This window comes from Ursus maritimus, unplaced genomic scaffold, assembly GCF_017311325.1.
Source record: "Ursus maritimus isolate PB19 unplaced genomic scaffold, ASM1731132v1 scaffold_32, whole genome shotgun sequence".
In the NCBI taxonomy this organism is placed as follows: Eukaryota; Metazoa; Chordata; class Mammalia; order Carnivora; family Ursidae; genus Ursus; species Ursus maritimus.
In genome coordinates, this window is record NW_024425786.1 from 19,071,445 (window position 1) to 19,090,383 (window position 18,939).

The 18,939-nt window shown below is 45.1% G+C and overlaps 2 protein-coding genes across 6 annotated transcripts in view; one reads left to right on the forward strand and one right to left on the reverse strand.

The window, feature by feature from the left end:
- The first annotated feature begins 1,750 nt into the window (after positions 1–1,750).
- MTFR1L (mitochondrial fission regulator 1 like) lies at positions 1,751–18,621 on the forward strand. 5 transcript variants are annotated; one of them, XM_040619024.1, is made up of 7 exons: positions 1,751–1,862; positions 4,686–4,830; positions 5,322–5,426; positions 8,293–8,402; positions 8,597–8,808; positions 10,098–10,419; positions 17,619–18,621. In XM_040619024.1, exons 2-7 carry the CDS (start codon positions 4,807–4,809, stop codon positions 17,722–17,724), a joined length of 879 nt encoding a protein of 292 aa, XP_040474958.1. In that variant the 5' UTR covers positions 1,751–1,862; positions 4,686–4,806; the 3' UTR covers positions 17,725–18,621. The 5 variants fall into 5 exon arrangements, with proteins under 5 accessions (XP_040474958.1, XP_040474960.1, XP_040474961.1 ...); XM_040619026.1 differs by having other exon boundaries at positions 1,798–1,891; positions 10,134–10,419; XM_040619027.1 differs by lacking the exon at positions 17,619–18,621 and adding an exon at positions 11,303–12,609 and having other exon boundaries at positions 1,798–1,891.
- LOC103666528 (aurora kinase A and ninein interacting protein) overlaps positions 4,243–18,939 on the reverse strand; it is a 38,429-nt gene continuing 23,732 nt past the window's right edge. Inside the window, exon 3 of the mRNA XM_040619021.1 lies at positions 4,243–4,575. Within this exon, the coding sequence (XP_040474955.1) occupies positions 4,514–4,575 (62 nt within the window). The 3' untranslated portion in view covers positions 4,243–4,513. The remainder of the gene's footprint in view (positions 4,576–18,939) is intronic.

Consider the following 18,939-nt stretch of genomic DNA (forward strand, 5'->3'; position numbering starts at 1 on the left):
TTTTTAGAATCTGGTGAGAAAGATTCTGAATTTAATTACCCATTGTCTTAGAAGCAGAGCCTAAGGCAGGCATTAGGTAATTTTTTTTTTTGAGGTTGTGCACTTCAGGAAAAGCCTGTATAAGGAGTGAAGAAGGGGTGCCTGGCTGGCTCAGTTGAAGGAGCATATGACTCTTGATCTCAGGGTTGTGAGTTCCAGCCCCATGTTGGGTGTAAAGGTTACTTTAAAAAAATAAAAATTTTTTTAAACCTTTAAAAAATTTTTTTCAATTAAAAAAAAAAAAAGGAATGATGAAGAATGGGGAAAGGAAAGAGGCTAAGCAGGGAGGATACGGTCTCAAATCCTAGCCTGGGCATGATCACAGGGGAAGGAACATAAGCCACACCAGAGTAGAACGTGCCTTTTGTAACCTGTATCAGTCAGTCATTGACTTGGGGGGTGGGGTAAATTCCCAGATTAGGGCCTCTGTGCTCGCTCTTGTAAGTACAATTTTCCAGACAAGGGGGCAGTTGTGTGAAGCCAACACAGCAGCCAGAAGCTGGGTTCACTGGCAGGGTAGAGGTGATCTGGGTCAGGCACCAAGACAGCATCCCCCACGCCCAGGAAAGACCGCTAAGGTGGGTCTGCAAGACCTGCCATTGACCAGGAAGGAGACTCAATGATTAAACAACTTGCCATCCTGGCAAGAAGCCTGGACCTGGAAGTCAACCCTCAGCATTTGAAATATGGTAAGGATCAGGGCGAACAACTCTGAGGTCTCTGGCCCTATATATATTATATAATTATATATATATAATTTTAAGAGGGCAACAGCCGAGCATTAAAGCAAGCACAGAGTTCTGAGCAAGAGGCCCTGTGTGACTGCCCAAACCTGTCCCCCTTGTGAAGCCAGCCTGTTCCTGGCAGCTGGAACTTGCAGGCCCTGAGAGCACAGAACTGCAGCCTGGAGCCCGGCACCGCTGTGTGCTCAGGTCAGAGGAGGGCACGTGACTCAGGCCTGGATGCCACGGAGACCAGGACCAGGACTAGGACCGAGAGGGTTTAAGCTCAAAGAGGGAGAGGGTGAGTGCGCCTGGAAGGAACGTGGGGCTCTTTCCCAGTGCCTCTGGGGTCTTGCCCATCAATCTACTACCTCACTGAATCCACCGTGTGTGTGTGTGTGTGTGTGTGTGTGTGTGAGAGAGAGAGAGAGAGAGAGAGAGAGAGAGATACAGGCTAAAATAGAAGACAGCTAGAGAGAGAGAGAGAGAGAGAGATACAGGCTAAAATAGAAGACAGCTACCAAGAGCTGAAGGGCAGTAGGCAGAGGAGAAAGAGGCTGCTTCTAGCCGGACAGAAGACTGTAGAGGGTCTTGGCTGGGAAGCTAGAAGTGTGAAAAGCGGACCAGGACGAGATGAGGCAAGGTTAAGACGTAGGTCCGGAGGGCCTGGAACGCCAGGCGGAGGATTCTCAGTGCGCACAGGCGTAGGGACAGCTGACGCCACACAATTTGGGGTCCGGGCAGGGACGTAGACCCCGGCCGCTAGAGGTCGGATCAGGACTACCCGAGGAGAGCAGCAAGGCGGCGGAGACGAGCCACGGATGCGGCCAGTTAGGCCGCGGGGATCTCCAAACGCCGCCAACTTTTCCCCACGGCTGGGCCGGCGCGGGTGTGGTCTCGGGAGTGGGCGTGTCCCCTTCCTCGGGATCCCCGCGTGAGGCAGCCCGTCGCCCCGCCCCCGCCGTAGCCGCGGTCCGCCTCCCGAGGGCTCGCGGGGCTGCCGCCCGATGCGCAGCCGCAACGGATCGCTTCCGGGGGCGGGTCAGCGGAAGTGAGGGCGGCTGAGGCTGGGCGGCCGGCTGTGGTAGGAGGGGCTGTGAGGTGAGTGAGTCCCGGAGCTGGAGTCTGAGGTGAGACTAAGTCCGAGTGCCGCTCCGGAGGCGGGAGCTTGGTCTCTCAGCCCGACTGTGGACGCGGCCTAGTACCAGGCGCTGTGCGGAGCCCACGGCTCCTCTTCCCGCGCCAGTTCTCGCGGGAGCCCGTGCTGTCCGCCACGCTCGGCTGAGGGTGGGAGGACTCAGTGCCCGGGGGGTAATTACTCGCTCGAGTCACCCAGCTTCGGTGGCTCCGCTACAGCAGACGCTTCTCGTTTCGGCCGCGTTCCTCGGCCGGTCGGGCCACTTCGGCCGCCTCGCTCCTTCTGGGACCCGGGCCGGGGCCTGTGGGTCCGAGGGCCTCCAGGGCCGGCGGCGAGAACTTGGCCGACCTTGGCCCCTTGGGGTCGGGGAGTTACGGGGGAGGGGAGGCGGGTCCCGGGCAAGGTCCCCGCAGCGGCTCCCCCAGTGCAGCCGCTTGGGGCCCACGCGGGCTGTCGCTCGCCAAGTTCCACCGAGCGCGGCGGCCTCGGTGGGGCGCCCGGCGCGGGGGTGATGAGAGCAGACCCTGCTCTGGAGGAGCCCCGAGCCTCCTGCGGGAAAGCGTGTGTGAACAGGCCATGACAGCGGCCTGGAGAGGGGTCGTGGGAACGCAGGGGTGCTGAGAACCAGCCTGCATGGCCAGCGGCCTGGGGGAAGTCTAGCGGATGACACTTGGGGCGCGGAGGGGGGGTGAAGGCTAAGCCGGAGTTCTCCGTTCGTGAACAAACGTTGAAGTGCTCACTGGGGACTAGGCAGGCTCTGTGCCTGGGGAAGCTCCTGCCCTGCGACAGACAGCAGATTACGCGGGTTCTAATTACTATTGTGAGAGGACTCGGAAGGAAACGTGGGTGCTGCGGGAGAGGAGGCAGTAAGGATCTGTCAGGGCAGGGGAGGTGATGCTTGAGCTCTGAAGAATGATGAAGAATGAGCTTGGTGAAGAAGGTGCTGGTGTTTCAGGCAGAGGGGATAGTGTGAATAGGAGCTGAGAGGCGGCCAGCGTGGTTGAATGGCAAGGGGAACGTGGGAGGTGTGGCTGTCAAGTGTGCAGGGGCCCATGTGCGGGCCTTGGAGTTTGGTCTGGTTAGGTTGGGCCTGATTGTGGAGGACCCTGCAGGCCATGCCCAGTATAGATGTTACCCTGTTAGATATAGCGAAGGGGGGTGGGTGTTAAACATAGGAGCAGTGTGTCCTAGAAAGATCCCTCTGGCTGTTGTGTTAGGCCTGAGTCTTTGGAGGTAAGTTTGGAGAGGAAGTGGCTGTAGTGTCTAGAGTGAGAAACACAGGGAAGCACTGTTCTGTGAAACTTGTGGCAGGCACTGACATTCAGCACAGAGCCTGGCACACAGAGGGACTTTGATAAAGGCTTGAACTACAGGGAGTTGAGCCCATGCAGAAGGCAGCACAATTTAGACCAGACTTGAAGTGCTTTCCACTGGCGTGACCACTGAGTGACCTTAGATACTTGCCTTCCTCTCTCCAGCTTCCTTTCCCCATTTGTATCATAAAGTGAGTGATAACTCCTCTCCCACCGGTGAAAGAGAAATCCTGCAAGGGAGGTTTCAGTCCATCCCCTGTTCAGAGCCTGTCCTTGGCTCCCCAGTGACTTCTTACTTGAGTATTCCCAGCCTTCATGACTTGACTTTACCTTTCTTTGCTCCTCTTTACGCCTCTCTTGCCCTCCTGTCCTGGACCTGTGCTATTGTTGCTGTTTTTCATCCCTTTCTACCCCCTCTGAACTCACCATGAGGCCTTGGGGCCAGGGGCCTGAGTTCACCTGGCCATCTGCTTAGTGTACCTTTCTTAAGAGTGATTTTCAGCCTTTGCTAAAATTATGTATTCAATTCCTATTTCTCTTCATATCGTGCGTTCCTTGAGAGCATGGGTGTGTCTTACTCCTTCCATAGCCCCTGCAGTGCCCAGCACAGGGCCTGGCACAGAGTGGGTATTGTTATATTTGATGAACAAGGCAATGAGTTCATTGATTGCATCTGCTCACCATACAAGAGCAGCTGAGAAGAATCAGGAGTGATCCCATCCATCTGTGTCATGTTCATTAAGCACTTTAAAATCTTACCCTATTTCAATCTTACCCTATTTCACAGATTGAGCCTTAAAGTAATCTAGGATGGGAGCTCTTGTCCTCTTTTTACATATGAAAAATCTTACCCTATTTCACAGATTGAGCCTTAAGGTAATCTAGGATGGGAGCTCTTGTCCTCTTTTTACATATGAAAAAACCCAACATTCAAAAAAGTCAAGGGACTTTCCTAAGGCTACAAGACCAGTAGATGGCTAAGCAGTATAAAAATTTTTGGCTGTTTTCCTTGTAGCCCAGTAGACTGAGATTGACAAGAGCTGGCTGTTTATTCTCACGTTGTCTACTTCACATCTCTCCCTTGCCAGGACTCAGCAGTGCTAGGCTTGGTGGCACATGCTGGGGCTTTTACACTCCATCTTCAAGAATGGATGCTGGGTTTGGATGATACCTACAATTTGGCTTTTAAACTACCAAGAAAGTTCTATTTATTTATCTACAAGTAATGCCTCAGGAAGTCCGAGGGATCAGGAAGCTCCCAGAGTTGGCCAAGCTCATGCCACAGGTCTGGAACAGAACCTTCAAGGGTCTGGATTTGGAGCCATTGTTGAGTGAGGGCAGCCTCTTGGGTTGTTTTTCTCCCCTGTGAAACATCAGAGAAACCTTGGTGTTAGTCATGGCTCTGCAGGACCTGGTTTTTGTGGGGCTTGTGTGGTGGCCATTGAGTCTCCACTGTGGGGGGTTGTTTCACAGGAAGAGAAATCTGGTGTTCCTTAAAGATGGCCTGATATGAAGGAATCACGCCTCCAGCCTCCCCAGGCCCCCAGAACTGCCCTGTGGCTGGCTTGTCCTTCAAGTGCAGGAGCCGGTTGAAATGTCAGGAATGGAAGCCAATGTGGTAAGGGGCATTCCCAGGGCAGGGCTTTGGTGGGGAAGGGTTGAGCACTGGGCCTGCTGAAATTCTGCAGGAAATTCTGAGACTCTACAATTAATTCTTCCTTCCCCTGGAGGCGACCCTTCCACATACCCTCACTGCTTGCCCCCAACAGGCAAAACCAAGTGTGGTCTTGGGGACAGTTAAGGAGTCAATGTGTTTCTGCCTTTTTGGGCAGAGGGAAGAGTGGGAAACCTATGTGATCCCTACACCCAACTAATTCCTCATGCCTTCACTGGATCCTCCCAGCATTTACCATGCCTTGGCAGCAGCAGATGTCCCCTTAAGTGGCTGGCAACTGGGGAACCTGCCCTCACTTATATTGAGACTTGACCCACACACAGTGCCCTGTCCCTGGGAATGGGGACTTCAGTCTCCCTGCTAAAGGGGGGTGGGGTGGTAGAATAGAATAGTGGTTGGACCCATCTCTGAGACTGCTTGTGTCTCTCCTTTAGACCATCCCAATCTGGCAAAACAAGCCACATGGAGCTGCTCGCAGTGTAGTGAGAAGAATTGGGACCAACCTGCCCCTGAAGCCATGTCCCCGGGCATCCTTCGAGGTAAGTATACTGAAAGGGCCTGGTTAAGTAGAAGCTCAGAGGCTATGGGAGGATGGTGCTGCTTCTGTGCCAGGTATTGCTAAGGCAGGTTGCTTTCCTGATCACTTTTTCATTTTGTCAAGAAATATTTATTAAGTGCATATAATGGATACTGGTCACTGTGCCTTTCTGATTTCACAAACTATGACCACAACAGACTTCCAGTCTGTTCATAAATAACCTTGCATCTTTGATGCCACTAAGTGACTAAGATTTCATCAGGCTCCTGCAGTCCAGTTCATCAGAGTAGGCCAAAGTCCCTTGTTGAACCAGATTCCCAGAGTAGCCATGTCTGCCCTGAGGTGTTTCCCCGAAACCCTGACAGGTCTCGCTGTGGGACAGAGTGCTGTGTGACTGAGTTGAACTCTGCTTTTCTTACCAGCCCTAAGACTTGACCACTTAGCCACCTATTTTTATGTTTCCCTGAGGCCATTACTCCCCATCCTTTTCTTTTGGGCCGCTCCTTTACTAGAGCACCTAAGGCTTACCTCTGTGTCTAGGGTCCTTTGGCACCCACTGTGCAGCAGGTTCTTGCCAGGCCCATGTTTTTGAGACCCCCCCCCCCACTTCTGCAGTGGAAAGCTAAGTCGCATTTATTAGGTCCTGGCTACCTCCCTTTAAGAACTAATGGTTAAGAACCAGCTCCAGGGGCGCCTGGGTGGCACAGCGGTTGAGCGTCTGCCTTCGGCTCAGGGCGTGATCCCGGCGTTGTGGGATCGAGCCCCACGTCAGGCTCCTCCGCTATGAGCCTGCTTCTTCCTCTCCCACTCCCCCTGCTTGTGTTCCCTCTCTCGCTGGCTGTCTCTATCTCTGTCAAATAAATAAATAAAATCTTTAAAAAAAAAAAAAAAAGAACCAGCTCCAGGCTAAATGCTTAAGATGTGTACATTTTGGGGAACTGGAAAACAAGAGAAGTACTTCAGCTTTCTGCCTACACAGGGGAAACAAATACACGGGCCCAGGTGGAAACAGAAATGAAGGAACCTGAGTTTCTGTATCAGATGCGGAGCTGTGAAATCGTAGGAACTCGTTCTGGAGTCAGAAATGGTGTCAGGGTTGGCATTAGAGTCAGGAATGGAGTTGGAAGTATGTGATGTGGGGTGGCTATCCTATGACCTGGATTGCCACTTATCCAGGATTGCCTGAAGGGCATGAGCAGGATGTGGTCCTAGTTGCCTCAAGCATCAGAAACAAAGGGGAGCACAGCTAGGGGGTGTGAGGGACTCAGTGGATGTTGCCCCTACACTTGGCTATAACCTCTTCAGTCCTTTGGCCAGATGCTGCTGGGCAGGGACGATCAAGGGCACAGGCTCCCACAGAGCAGGAGTGTGTGTGAATAGTATTAGTAATACTAGCTGACGTTTACTGAGCACATACTGTGTGCCAGGCACTGTGCTAAATTATATGTGTTAACTCATTTAATTGTCAATAGCAGAGCAGCATTCTGGAAAGGAAAGCAAATGGAGGCTTACCCTAAATGGCCCATTTTAGCAGTAACTTCTGGGTCAGTGGAGGTCCTTTCCTGCGTAACCTTGGAGCATCGCATTGCTCCTGTGAGACGCAGGTTCCCTGTCTGAAAGCTAGAGCTATCAACTCCGGACCCACCCACCAACCTATAGCAGAAACATCTGAACTTAACTCGTGTGGATGGGTTTTTGAGAAATTGTCCCTGGATATCTGTTGTAAATTAATTCCCTTAATTATTTAAAGTAATCTTGCTGATTTATTTTTTAAATTTACCCATCCAAAAAATTATGAAATGTGAAAAAAAGGAAAATAAATTACTTATAATCACATACTCATGACACAAAATAGTTAATGTTTTGGTGTAGTTCTTTTCCATCTTTTTCTAGATGCATGTGTTTTTTTTGTTTTTTCACTTTGTTAAAATCATAGCATGATTGAATCCTCCTAATCTTTCATTTAACATAATGTCATTCAGCCTTGTCTGTTCCCTGGTTGTTGTTCATCTGAGTTGAGGGGCTGTTTTTAAGGAATCCTCTTATCCTTTTGGTATAATCATTTCTTTTTATTTAAATCCAAATATTCAGATTATCAAGTTTGCTTAAAACAGTGTTGCTCTGACAGTATAGATCCCAATTAGCTTCGGAGGTGTTGTAAACAGCCTGCCGGGGAAGCTTCCTGTTGATGTCCTTGTACCTGTATTCTCATAGCTGGAGAAAGCAAGATGCTCTTAGTAGCCATTTCTGTTGAAAGGTAACTCTTGCCAGTCCCGCTAATGACTCCTTTGCTCCAGTCAGGGGTCAGCAAATGTTTTAAGAAGCCAAATAGTAAATATTTTAGTATGGGGGCCATAACTTCTGTTAAAACTACTCGTACAGTTGCAGCTTAAAAAATACCACAGACGATACATAAATGAATGGGTGTGACTTTCCAATAAAACTTCATATATAAAAATAGGTCCCAATCCCACTGTAGGCCACCATGTTTTGCTTGGAATATAATAGCCTCATAACCGGTCTCTTCACTCTCTCATGCATGGTCCACATGGCAGCCAGAGTAATCTTTCAAAATCTGATTTTTACAATCTTCCAGTGGCTCATTATTGGTCTTAAAAGTTTTTTAATTCACTTTCCTGCCTCTTGCAAACCACCCTCTACCCCCAGCTCTGTCCTGGTGTGCTAAACTACTTATAATCCCATAAACTCTCTTCTGTCCTTTTTCCAACCGAGAACTGTCTTCTCCCCTCTCTAGGAAGACTCCCTGATACTCAGGGCTGGATTAGGTGCCCCTCCCATGTGTTTTGCAGTCTTTGATAGTCTCATGTCAATAAATGTTTTAATTAATGACTTTTGCTTCCCTGTAGACCCTGCCCAACATCTCTGATCTGTGTCTGAGGGATGTACCCCCAGTCCCAACCCTGGCTGACATCGCCTGGATTGCTGCGGATGAAGAGGAGACATATGCCCGGGTCAGGTAGCTGGTCTGCTGGGGAATGGGGAGCTCCTTCCCACACAGGGTAGCAGGCAACAGGGAGAGTGCTTATGCGGGGCTGAGGGCAACAGGAACAAAAGCTGTGGGCTCTGAGTGGGAGTAGAACCTGGCTGTGTTACTTGTGTAAGAAGTGCAGTGGCCAGCTGCCTCTGACATACTTATCTTTCCTGGTCCAGAAGTGACACACGGCCCCTGAGGCATACCTGGAAGCCCAGCCCTTTGATTGTCATGCAGCGCAATGCCTCAGTTCCCAACCTGCGTGGGTCTGAGGAGAGGCTCCTGGCCTTGAAGAAGCCAGCCCTGCCAGCCCTAAGCCGCACCACAGAGCTGCAAGATGAGCTGAGCCACCTGCGCAGCCAGATTGCTAAGATAGTGGCAGCGGATGCAGGTAGGAGCCCGGGTCAGGGCCACAATTTAGCAGATTGTTCCTTTCCCTCTGGCTTTTGGTACAGGATAAAGGTAGGAAAATGATGGTCCATGGTTCAGGGGGACACAGGCCCAGGGCTCTGGGGTTGTCCTGAGGACTGGCCAGCCTGTAGTAATCCTTGAATGGTTTCCATCAGCCATTTTGGGCTGACTGGTTTGATTAGGAACAAAATCTTCACTTAACCTGTGAATGCGCCCCCCCCCCCCCGCCCCTGGCAGAGTCCCTCTCTTGGCTACAAAAACCAACACCCTCTTCCAAGTGTCGTTAAGATCACATCTTCCGTGAGCCCTCAGGCAGCTTCCCTTTTCAATGAGAAATAAGAATTCTCCACCATTAAGAGAGAGATTCCCTTTAAGCTATCTTCCTATCTATCTTCCCTTTCCTTGTTCTCCTAGAGACCACCTCTCTATCCCTCCACCTGTCTGTCTGCAGTTAAGGCAGAACCACTGGAAATGGATGGGAGTCTGCCTTGACCCAGTGCATGAAACACCAACATTGGATCTCTCCCAAGCTGTCCGGGGTTTATCATCCTATTCCTTCTATCCATCCTCACTTTTTTGCTCCTTGCCAGCTTAAAGTTCTAGCTCCCAGATCTTACCTGTTGGTAGAACACATGAAAATCATGGTGTTCTTTGTAATCTTCATATATTTAATTCACTCATATGGCAGTTTAATAGAGGAATTATACTTGAAATTTTCCATTTATATGTTGGCTACATTTTTGTCATCCAAGAGACAAGCTGAAGTAGTTGATGAAAAATGAAACAAAAAATCTTTTGTTTTGGAAATTTTTCAAGATTTGAGAAACTAGGACTATCACCATTCTATTTATTTTTGCTATTTCTTCTAGTCACAGATAGGAGCATAGTCAGAAGCACTAGCCCATTTAGAGAAAAGGACACATTCCGGCCTTGGTTCTGTCACTGTTGCTCTGGTAGAAATAGGGCTGTCACTGCATAGCCCACTGCAGAATGGGAGCTTTTAGAAGCTAAGCCTTTATGGGGGGGGGGGGGTCTACCCTCCCAGAACACTGGAAGAGCTCAGTGCTTTTCTATCTTCTGTAGATCCTGAGAGGGGAGGGTAGTGGAGGAACCCTCCACTGGCTTACAGATAACATCCTGGGCTCTCCCAGAATGTCATGATGTCAAGCCCAGGAAATGAATGTTTGATAGGCACTGCTTGTGGGGAGAAGATATTACTGCCGTATTCTAGTCCCAATGTCCATCCATGCCTATTGTTTTCTCTTTCAGCTTCGGCTTCATTAACGCCAGATTTCTTATCTCCAGGAAGTTCAAATGTCTCTTCTCCCTTACCTTGTTTTGGATCCTCATTCCACTCTACAACTTCCTTTGTCATTAGTGACATCACCGAGGAGACCGAGGTAGAGGTCCCTGAGCTTCCAACAATCCCCCTGCTTTGTTCTGCCAGCCCTGAATGTTGCAAACCAGAACACAAGGCTACCTGCAGCTCATCTGAAGAGGACGACTGTGTCTCTCTGTCCAAGGCCAGTAGCTTTGCAGATATGATGGGGATCCTGAAGGACTTTCACCGGATGAAACAGAGCCAAGATCTGTAAGTATATGATAAGGAGCTCTGGTGGTGTGTTTACTGTTTAAGTCACCTGTGGCCAATGATCTAGTAGAAAGAATGTACAAAGTTAAGTCCTCAGTAGTAGTTATGTGTTACTTCATTCACAAAGCTTGCTTGCTTAATAACACCTGGGGCTCCAGTTTGAGGAAAGAGTAACATTTTACATTTGGTTGGGGTGATCTAACACAATTGTTAGTAGAAATTTTACAAGGCAGCTCATCTAATCCAACTTCTGTCACCCAGGGGAGCTTTACCACTTCAGTACTTATACTGCTGGTGACAGTATTCCCATGCTCCACCTTGCAAAATGGGGTTGCATAATAATTATTTTAGTATCTCAAACTGGTAGACTTTCTGATGGAAGGAGAATTTCATAAAGTTGGGGTTTCTGCTTTAAAATACAGTGGTCCCTTATGCAAACCAACTCTCCAAATCCAGGCATTTGAGACTCTAAACCTGGCTGTCCAGCGGAATTGCTAAGATTTGTTATAAATACACCTTAAACTTACTAAAGCAGAACTCCCAAGGAGTGGAGCCTTGTGTCTGGGGATCTTTTCCTTTGTTAATGGAAAGAGCTGGGTTGATGACTAAAAATGAGAAGGTAGCACCATCAGCAAAGATTCAGAAGTGTGACAGATCTTATACCTACCTAATGGAGGTATAAGTAGCCGTTATACCTACATAATGACCAGTAAGATGTCTTCATAGGAATGTACGTAAGTTCACTAGAATTTAAAGCGCCTATTTTCCAGATATCTAGGACACTCTTTTATGATGTATTAGGTAACTCAAACCTACCCTAATCTGGAGTTGGTTTTGTTCCCATGGTTCCCTCGTGATGTGAACGTTTTACTATGAATTCTAGATCTCTTATAAAAACCTCTGGAAAAAACCCTTAATAACAGATAAGTAATCTGCCTGATAAAGAATTCAAAGTAAAGCTCATGAAGATGCTCACCAAACCGGGGAGAACGGATGGACAGAGAACTTCAGCAACGAGATGGAGAATACGTCAAACTGCTAAAACTAAGTCACGGAGCTGATAAACACAATAACTGAACTAAAAAAATACACTAGAGGGGTTCAGGGCAAACTAGGTGAAACAGAAGAAAGAACAAGTGAACTCAAAGACAAAGCAGTAGAACTCCCCCAATCAGAGCAGCAAGTAGAAAAAAGAATAGGGGAAAAAAAAAAAAAAAGTAAAGATAGCTTAAAAGCTTAAAGGAATTTACGGGACATCATCAAATGGACTAATGTTCTCATTATAGGGCTCCCAGAAGAAGAGAAAGGTACAGAAATCTCATTTGAAAATAGAATGGCTGAGGGGCACCTGGGTGGCTCAGGTCATGATCCCAGGGTCCTGGGATTGAGCCTTGTATTGTGCTCCCTGCTCAGCAGGGAGTCTGCTGCTTCTCCTCCCCTCGCTTGTGCTTGTACTTTCTCTTGCTCTCTCTCAAATAAATAATAAAAATAGAATGTCTGAAAATGTCCCTAACGTGGGGAAGCAAACAGACATCCAGATCCACAAGGCCCAGAGAGTTGCACATAAGATGAGCCCAAAGAGACCCTAAAAGCAGCAAGAGAAAAATAACTTAGGTAAAAGGGAACCCCCATAAGACTATCAACGTGTTTTTCAGCAGATACTTTGCAGACCAGAAGGGAGTGACACAAAATATTCAAAATGCTGAAAAGAAGAAAACTTCCAACCAAGCAGAGTCATTCCAGACAAGCAAAAGCCAAAGGAGTTTATCACCACTAAATCAGCCTTACAAGAAATGTTAAAATGACCTCTTTAAGCTAAAAAGAGCACTAGTCAGTAATAAGAACACATATCAAAGCGTAAATCTCACTGGAAAGATAATAAAAATAGCAGACTCATCACTTAAGGTTAAAAGGACAAAAGTAATAAAAATAACTGATTATAATAAGGGGTACACAAAATAAAAAGATGTAAAATGTGACATCAAAAACATGGGGTAAAAATGATGAGCTTTAGAATGTGATCGAACTTAAGTTGGCAACTATTTTATCAACTTCGACTGTTATAGATAGTAAGTTGTTATACTTAAGGCTAATCTTAACTACAAAACCCTATAGTAAATACACAAAAGATAAAAAGGAATATAAGCATACCACTAGAGAATGTCATCAAACCACAAAGGAAGAGAGCAAGAGAAGAAGGAACAGAGAAGAACTACAGAAATAGCCAGAAAACAATTAATAAAATGGCAATAAGTACATACTTACCAATAATTCTACTTTAAATGTACACGGACTATTCTGATCTAAAGACAAGAGTGGCTAAATAAAAAAACAAAACGATATGCTGCCTACAAGAGACTCCTTTAGATGTAAAAACACACAGGTGAAGGGATAGAAAAAGATATACCATTTAAATAGAAACCAAAAGAAAGCTGGGGTGGCTATACTTCTATCAGAAAAAAGTCAACTTTAAAACAAAGATTGTAACAAGACAAAGAGCATTATATAACGATAAAAGGGTCAATCCAACAAGAGATGATATAACATTTGTAAATATTTATGAATTATAAAGCAAATATTAGACATAGGGAGAAACAGCCATACAATAATAGCAGGGGACTTAATACCCCACTTATATCAATGGATAGATCATCCAGACAGAAAATAACACTGGCCTTAAATGACATGGTAGACTGGGTAGACTTAACAGATATATACAGAACATTCCTTCCAAAACCAAGACAATATACATTCTCAAGTGCACAATGGAACATTTTCCAGGATAGATCATATGGTAGGCCACAAAACAAGTCTGAATAAATTTAAGATGACTGAAATATCAAGCATCTTTTCCAACTACAGTGATAAGAAACTAGAAATCAGTTACACAAAACTGGAAAATTCACAAGTATGTGGAGATTAAACATCTACTGAACAATGGGCAGGGGATGGGGTCAAATCAGAAACCAAAAGGGAAATAAAAAACACCTTGACACAAACAAAATGGAAATATACCAAAATTTAGGAGAGGCAGCAAAAGAAATTCTAAGAGGGAAGTTTATAGCAGTGAGTGCCTATCGCAAGAAACAAAATTCCCAAATAACACAACTTTACACCTTAAGGAACCAGGAAAAAAAGAAGAGCAAATGAAACCCAAAGTTAGAAGGAAGGAAGGAAGGAAATAACAGGGATTAGAGCAGAAATAAATGAAATAGAAACTAAAAAGCAATATAAAAGATGAAAGTTATTGATGGGTCTTTGAAAAGATAAACAAACTTGACAAACCTCTAGCTAGAATCACTAAAAAAAAGAGAACTCAAAATCAGAAATGAAAGAGATATTACTAATACCACACATTCAAAGGATAAGAGACTACTATGAAAAATTATACACCAACAAATGGACAACCTAAAAGATGGATAAATTCCTAGAAACATACAATCTACCAAGACTGAATCATAAAGAAATAGAAAATCTGGACAGACTGATCACTAAGGAGATTAAATCAGTAATCAAAAACCTCCCAATGAACAAAAATCCAGGACCATATAGATGGCTTCATTGGGTGAATTCTACCAAACATTCAGAGAATACCAGTGCTTCTCAAACTCTTCCAAAAGACCAATATTTCTCAGACGCTTCCAAAAAAGAGATAATGAGGAAACTCTTTCAAACTCATTTTATAAGGCCAGTATTATCCTCACACCAAAACCATACAAGGACACCAGAAGAAAATAAAATTATAGGCCAATATCCCTGATGAGCATAGATGCAGAAATCCTCAAAAAAATATTAGCAAACTGAATTCAACAATATCTTAAAAGGATCATACACCATGATCAAGTGGGGTTTATTCAAGGAATGTGAGGATAGTCCAACATCTGCAAATTGATGTGATATACCACATTAGTAAAACAAAGGATGAGTCATATGTTCATCTCAAGAGATGCAGAAAAAGCATTCAACAAAATTCAAGATCCATTTGTGATAAAAGCTTTCAACAAAGCAGGTATAGAAAGAACATACCTCAACATAATAATAAAGGCAAGATATGACGAGCCCACAGCTAACATCACACTCAACAGTAAAAGCTGAAAGCTTTTCCTCTAAGATGAGAAATAAGAAAAAGATGCCCATTCGCCTATTTAGTCAACATAATATTGGAAGCCCTAGCCCGAGCAATTAGACAAAAAAAAAAAAAAAAAAAAAAAAAAAAAAAAGAAAAGAAAAGGCATCCAAACTGGAAAGGAAGAAGTAAAACTCACTATTTGCAGATGACATGATATTATACAGAAAACCCTAAAAACAAAAAAATTGCTAGAATAAACGAATTCAGTAATGTTGCAGGATACGAAATCAATAACTAAAAATCTGGTGTGTTTCTATACACTAATGACAGGCTGTCAGAGAAATTAGCAACCCCATTTACAATTGCATCAAAAGAATTGAGTATCTAGGATAAAGGAGGTGAAAGAGCTGTATACTGAAAACTACAAGACATCACGGAAAGAAATTAAAGAAAACACAAATATTCCATGCTCATGGATTGTAAGAATTAATATTGTTAAAGTATCCATACTACCCAAAGCAACCTACAGATTCAATGCAATTGCTATCAAAAGTCCAATGGCATTCTTTACAGAACTGGAAGAAAGTATTCTAAAATTTGTATGGAACCCCAAAGACCCCAAATAGCCAAAACAATCTTGAGAAAGAAGAACAACGCTGAAGGCATCATGCTCCCTGATTTCAAACTCTTATTACAGAACTATAGTAATTAAAACAATATGGTATTGGCATAAAAACAAATCAGTGGAGCAGAACAGAGCCCAGAAATAAACCCACACATATATGGTCAATTTACAACAAAGGACCCAGGAACATACAGTAGGGAAAAGACCGTCTCTTCCATAAATGGTGCTGGGAAAACCGGACAGCCACATACAAATGAATGAAACTCAGCCACTCACTACCTTACACCATATGCAACAATTAATTCAAAATGTACTAAAGACTTGAATGGTAAGACCTGAAACAATAAAACTCTTAGAAGAAAACACTGGCAGTAAGCTCCTTGACATAGGTCATGATAATGTATATTTTCAACCAAAGTAAAAGCAACAAAAGCAAAAATAAACAAGTGGGACTATATCAAAGTAAAAAGCTTCTGCACAGCAAAGGAAACCATCAACAAAATGAAAAGGCAACCTATTGCATGGGAGAAAATATTTGCAAATCGTATATCCAATAAGGATTAATATCCAAAATACATAAAGAACTCATACAACTCAATAGCAAGAAAGGAAAAGACAAGACCAAAAACCCAGTCTGATTAACAAATGGGCAGAGTACTCTAATAGACATTTTCCCAAAGAAGACATATAGATGACCAATAGGTACATGAAAAGATGCTTAACATCGCTAATCATCAGAGAAATGCAAATCAAAACCACAACTTTCACCTCACACCTGTTAGAAGGACTTATCATCAAAAAGATAAAAAATAAGTATTGGCAAGGATGTGGAGAAAAGGGAACCCTTGTGACTGTGGATAGGAATGTAAATTGGTACACAGACTGTGGAAAACAGTATGCAGGTTCCTCAAAAAATTAAATACGACACCACGTGAGGGGTGTCTGGGTGGCTCAGTCAAGCGTCTGAGTCTTGATTTCAGCTCAGGTCATGATTTCAGGGTCTTGAGATTGGGCATGGAGCCTGCTTAAGATTCTCTCTCTCCCTCTCACCCCCCCCCACCCAAAAAACCCTACCATATGATCCAGCAATTCCACTTGTGGGTACTATCCAAAAACAAAAACACTAACTTGAGAAGATATATGCACCCCCATATTCACTGCAGCATTATTTACAATAGCCAACATATGGAAAAAATTAAGTGTCCATCAGTGGATGAACAGATAAAGAAATCGTGGTATATATACAGAATGGAATATTATTATTCAGCCTTAAAAAGATTGAAATTATGCCATTTGCCTCCCCCCCATCTCTCCCCCCTCTAAATAAAAGGTGGGGGCGCCTGGGTGGCTTAGTGGGTTAAGCGTTCAATTCTTGATTTTGGCTCAGGTCATGATCTCAGGGATGTGAGATGAGCCGTGTGTTGGGCTCTATGCTGGGCATGGAACCTGCCTAAGATNNTCTTTCCCTCTCCCTCTGCCCCTCCCCATCTCTTAAAAAAATAAAAATAAATCTTGCCATTAGCAACAATATAATGCCTGGAGGGCATTATGCTAAGTGAAACAAGCCAGACAGAAAGAAAGCTATATGATCACTTATATGTGAATCTAAAGTCAAAAACCACCACCACCACCACCACCAAGCTTGTAGGTACAAAGATTGGTGCTTGCCAGAGGCTGGGGGTGGGGATGAGAGAAATACTAGATTAGGGTATCAAAAAGGTAAAAAAACTTAAAAATTTTTGAAGATTTTATTTATTCATTGACAGCACAAGCAGGGGGAGCAGCAGAGGGAGAGGGAGAAGCAGGCTCCCTGCTCAGCAGGGAGCCAGATGTGGGGCTCAGTCCCAGAACATGGGATCATGACCCAAGCCAAAGGCAGACGGTTAACCAACTGATCCACCCAGGCACCCCTAAAACTTTTTTTAATTAAAGAAAAATTGTACCAATAGGTGACAATAATGTATTATACACTTAGAAATTTAAGAGGGTAGAACTCATGTTAAGTGTTCTTTCCAATTAAAAACATCTCAGAGCTCCCCTGATGGGCAGACAGGGTTGTAGGAAATCCTCACAGCACACCTTTTCCCCAGTACTAATAAAAGTCAGAATAGCCGTGCCCACAGTCACTTCCCCTGCTGACCTGGGGAAATGCTATTAAGACAGCACCAGGAGGTGGGAGAAGCTTAGTCACCACAGGCCAACTCTAACCGGTTGATAGTCCTTTACTTTTGCCCATATTTTATAGCCATTTCGGGAAATAGTAAAGCATTCTAGTTAAACCAGCTAGCTTGGTTTTGGATTCTGGATTTGCTACTTACTGGCTGAGTGCCTAGTGACTTTGGGCAAACCGTAGAACCCTTCTGTTTCAGTTTCTTCATCTTAAAAAGACTGGAATAGCACCCACTTCATAAGATTGTTGTGAGGACTAAACGAGATAATGTATTCAAAGACACAAAACACTGCCTAAGAGCAAGTACTTAATGTAAGCTGTTATTTCGTTTCCAGGAACCGGAGTTTATTAAAGGAGGAAGACCCCGCTGTCCTTATCTCTGAGGTCCTAAGGAGGAAGTTTGCTCTGAAGGAAGAAGATATTAGTAGAAAAGGAAACTGACAGAACTCAGCTCTGCAAATTCAGTCTCATGCTCCTGGAATTCCTTCAATAGCTGCCTTCCTCACCACAGACCTTCTGCCTCTCAGAAATCTTTTGCAAGTCTTGCTGAAAGCTAGAGCTTGGACTGAAGGAGAAGAGTTGGATCATGCTTCCTTTGCTTTAAACCTTAGCAGAAGCTAAGGCCTGTTTTGCACCGAGACACTTGTTACAGGTAAATGTATAGGTTGAAATGTCTCAGTCTAAAGGGTGAGACAGAAGTTTGGTTTTTTCCTTGCCTCTGTGTGAAAATAGGTCCTAAATGAATGGCTTACTTCACTGCATTAGACCCCATAACTGGTCTCACCGGACATTTTGTGCCCAGCTGTCACTCTCAGCGGCTTCCTTGCAGCAGAGCAGGGCTGAGGGGTGAGGGGCTATAAATGTCTGTATGTGTTGACAGGGCAGGGAAAATCTTATGCTGCTCCTTCATAAACTGACACCAATGCCCAGCAATCACCCTCTCCCCCTTTCCTGTCCTTAGATGTAGAGGTCAGACCTCTGGACCAGCGGACACTTGGGCTGTGGCTGGGAGGCCTGGGCTGTTTTTTTCTTAAATATATTTTGTAATACCGTACAACCAAATCTACCCTCCCAGGCCCTGGGGCCTCATGGGTTCCAGGTTGAAAACGCTTTCTCTTCCATGGACTTTAGTTTAAGCCCAGTAGGAAAGAGAATGGGAAGGAGAAACAGAGCACCATCCTTCTTCCAGGCCCTTGACTGCTCCTTTGCACTGGGCCCAAGGTTTGTACCTACCACACCATGCATGACTCAGACGCCCTCAGGTCCCTTTCTCTACGGTATGCATCCTGTGTGTGTGTGTGGGTGAAGCACTACCTGATATTAAATGAAGGATATGGAGAGATGCTGCATGTGCTGTTTGTCTCTGAGTTGTGACCACCTGATATCCCTCATCGAGTATAGGATTCCTGTTAATTTTAAGGTGTGTGAACTTCCATAAACAGGTTCCTGACTTCCCCTCTTTCCTTATAAAGTCCTGCCTATATAAGAGAAAACTTCCATAGGGAGCCTCTTGTGCCCTTCTGTAGGGATTTTACCCTAAACTCTTAAAGTAGTTCCATCTTAGAACTTGCACACTTACCCCCCTGAAGCTGTTTAGCCTCTTAAGGTAGCACACCTGCAACATGAGAAACTGCCACCTGGTGGGTAACATTTTGG

Excerpts from the sequence above, each read along its gene's own strand:
- MTFR1L (XM_040619024.1), top strand. The coding sequence starts at position 4,807 with ATGTCAGGAATGGAAGCCAATGTG. Across the intron at positions 4,831-5,321 it reads CAGGAATGGAAGCCAATGTG|ACCATCCCAATCTGGCAAAA; the intron begins GTAAGGGGCATT and ends TCTCTCCTTTAG. Across the intron at positions 5,427-8,292 it reads GTCCCCGGGCATCCTTCGAG|ACCCTGCCCAACATCTCTGA; the intron begins GTAAGTATACTG and ends GCTTCCCTGTAG.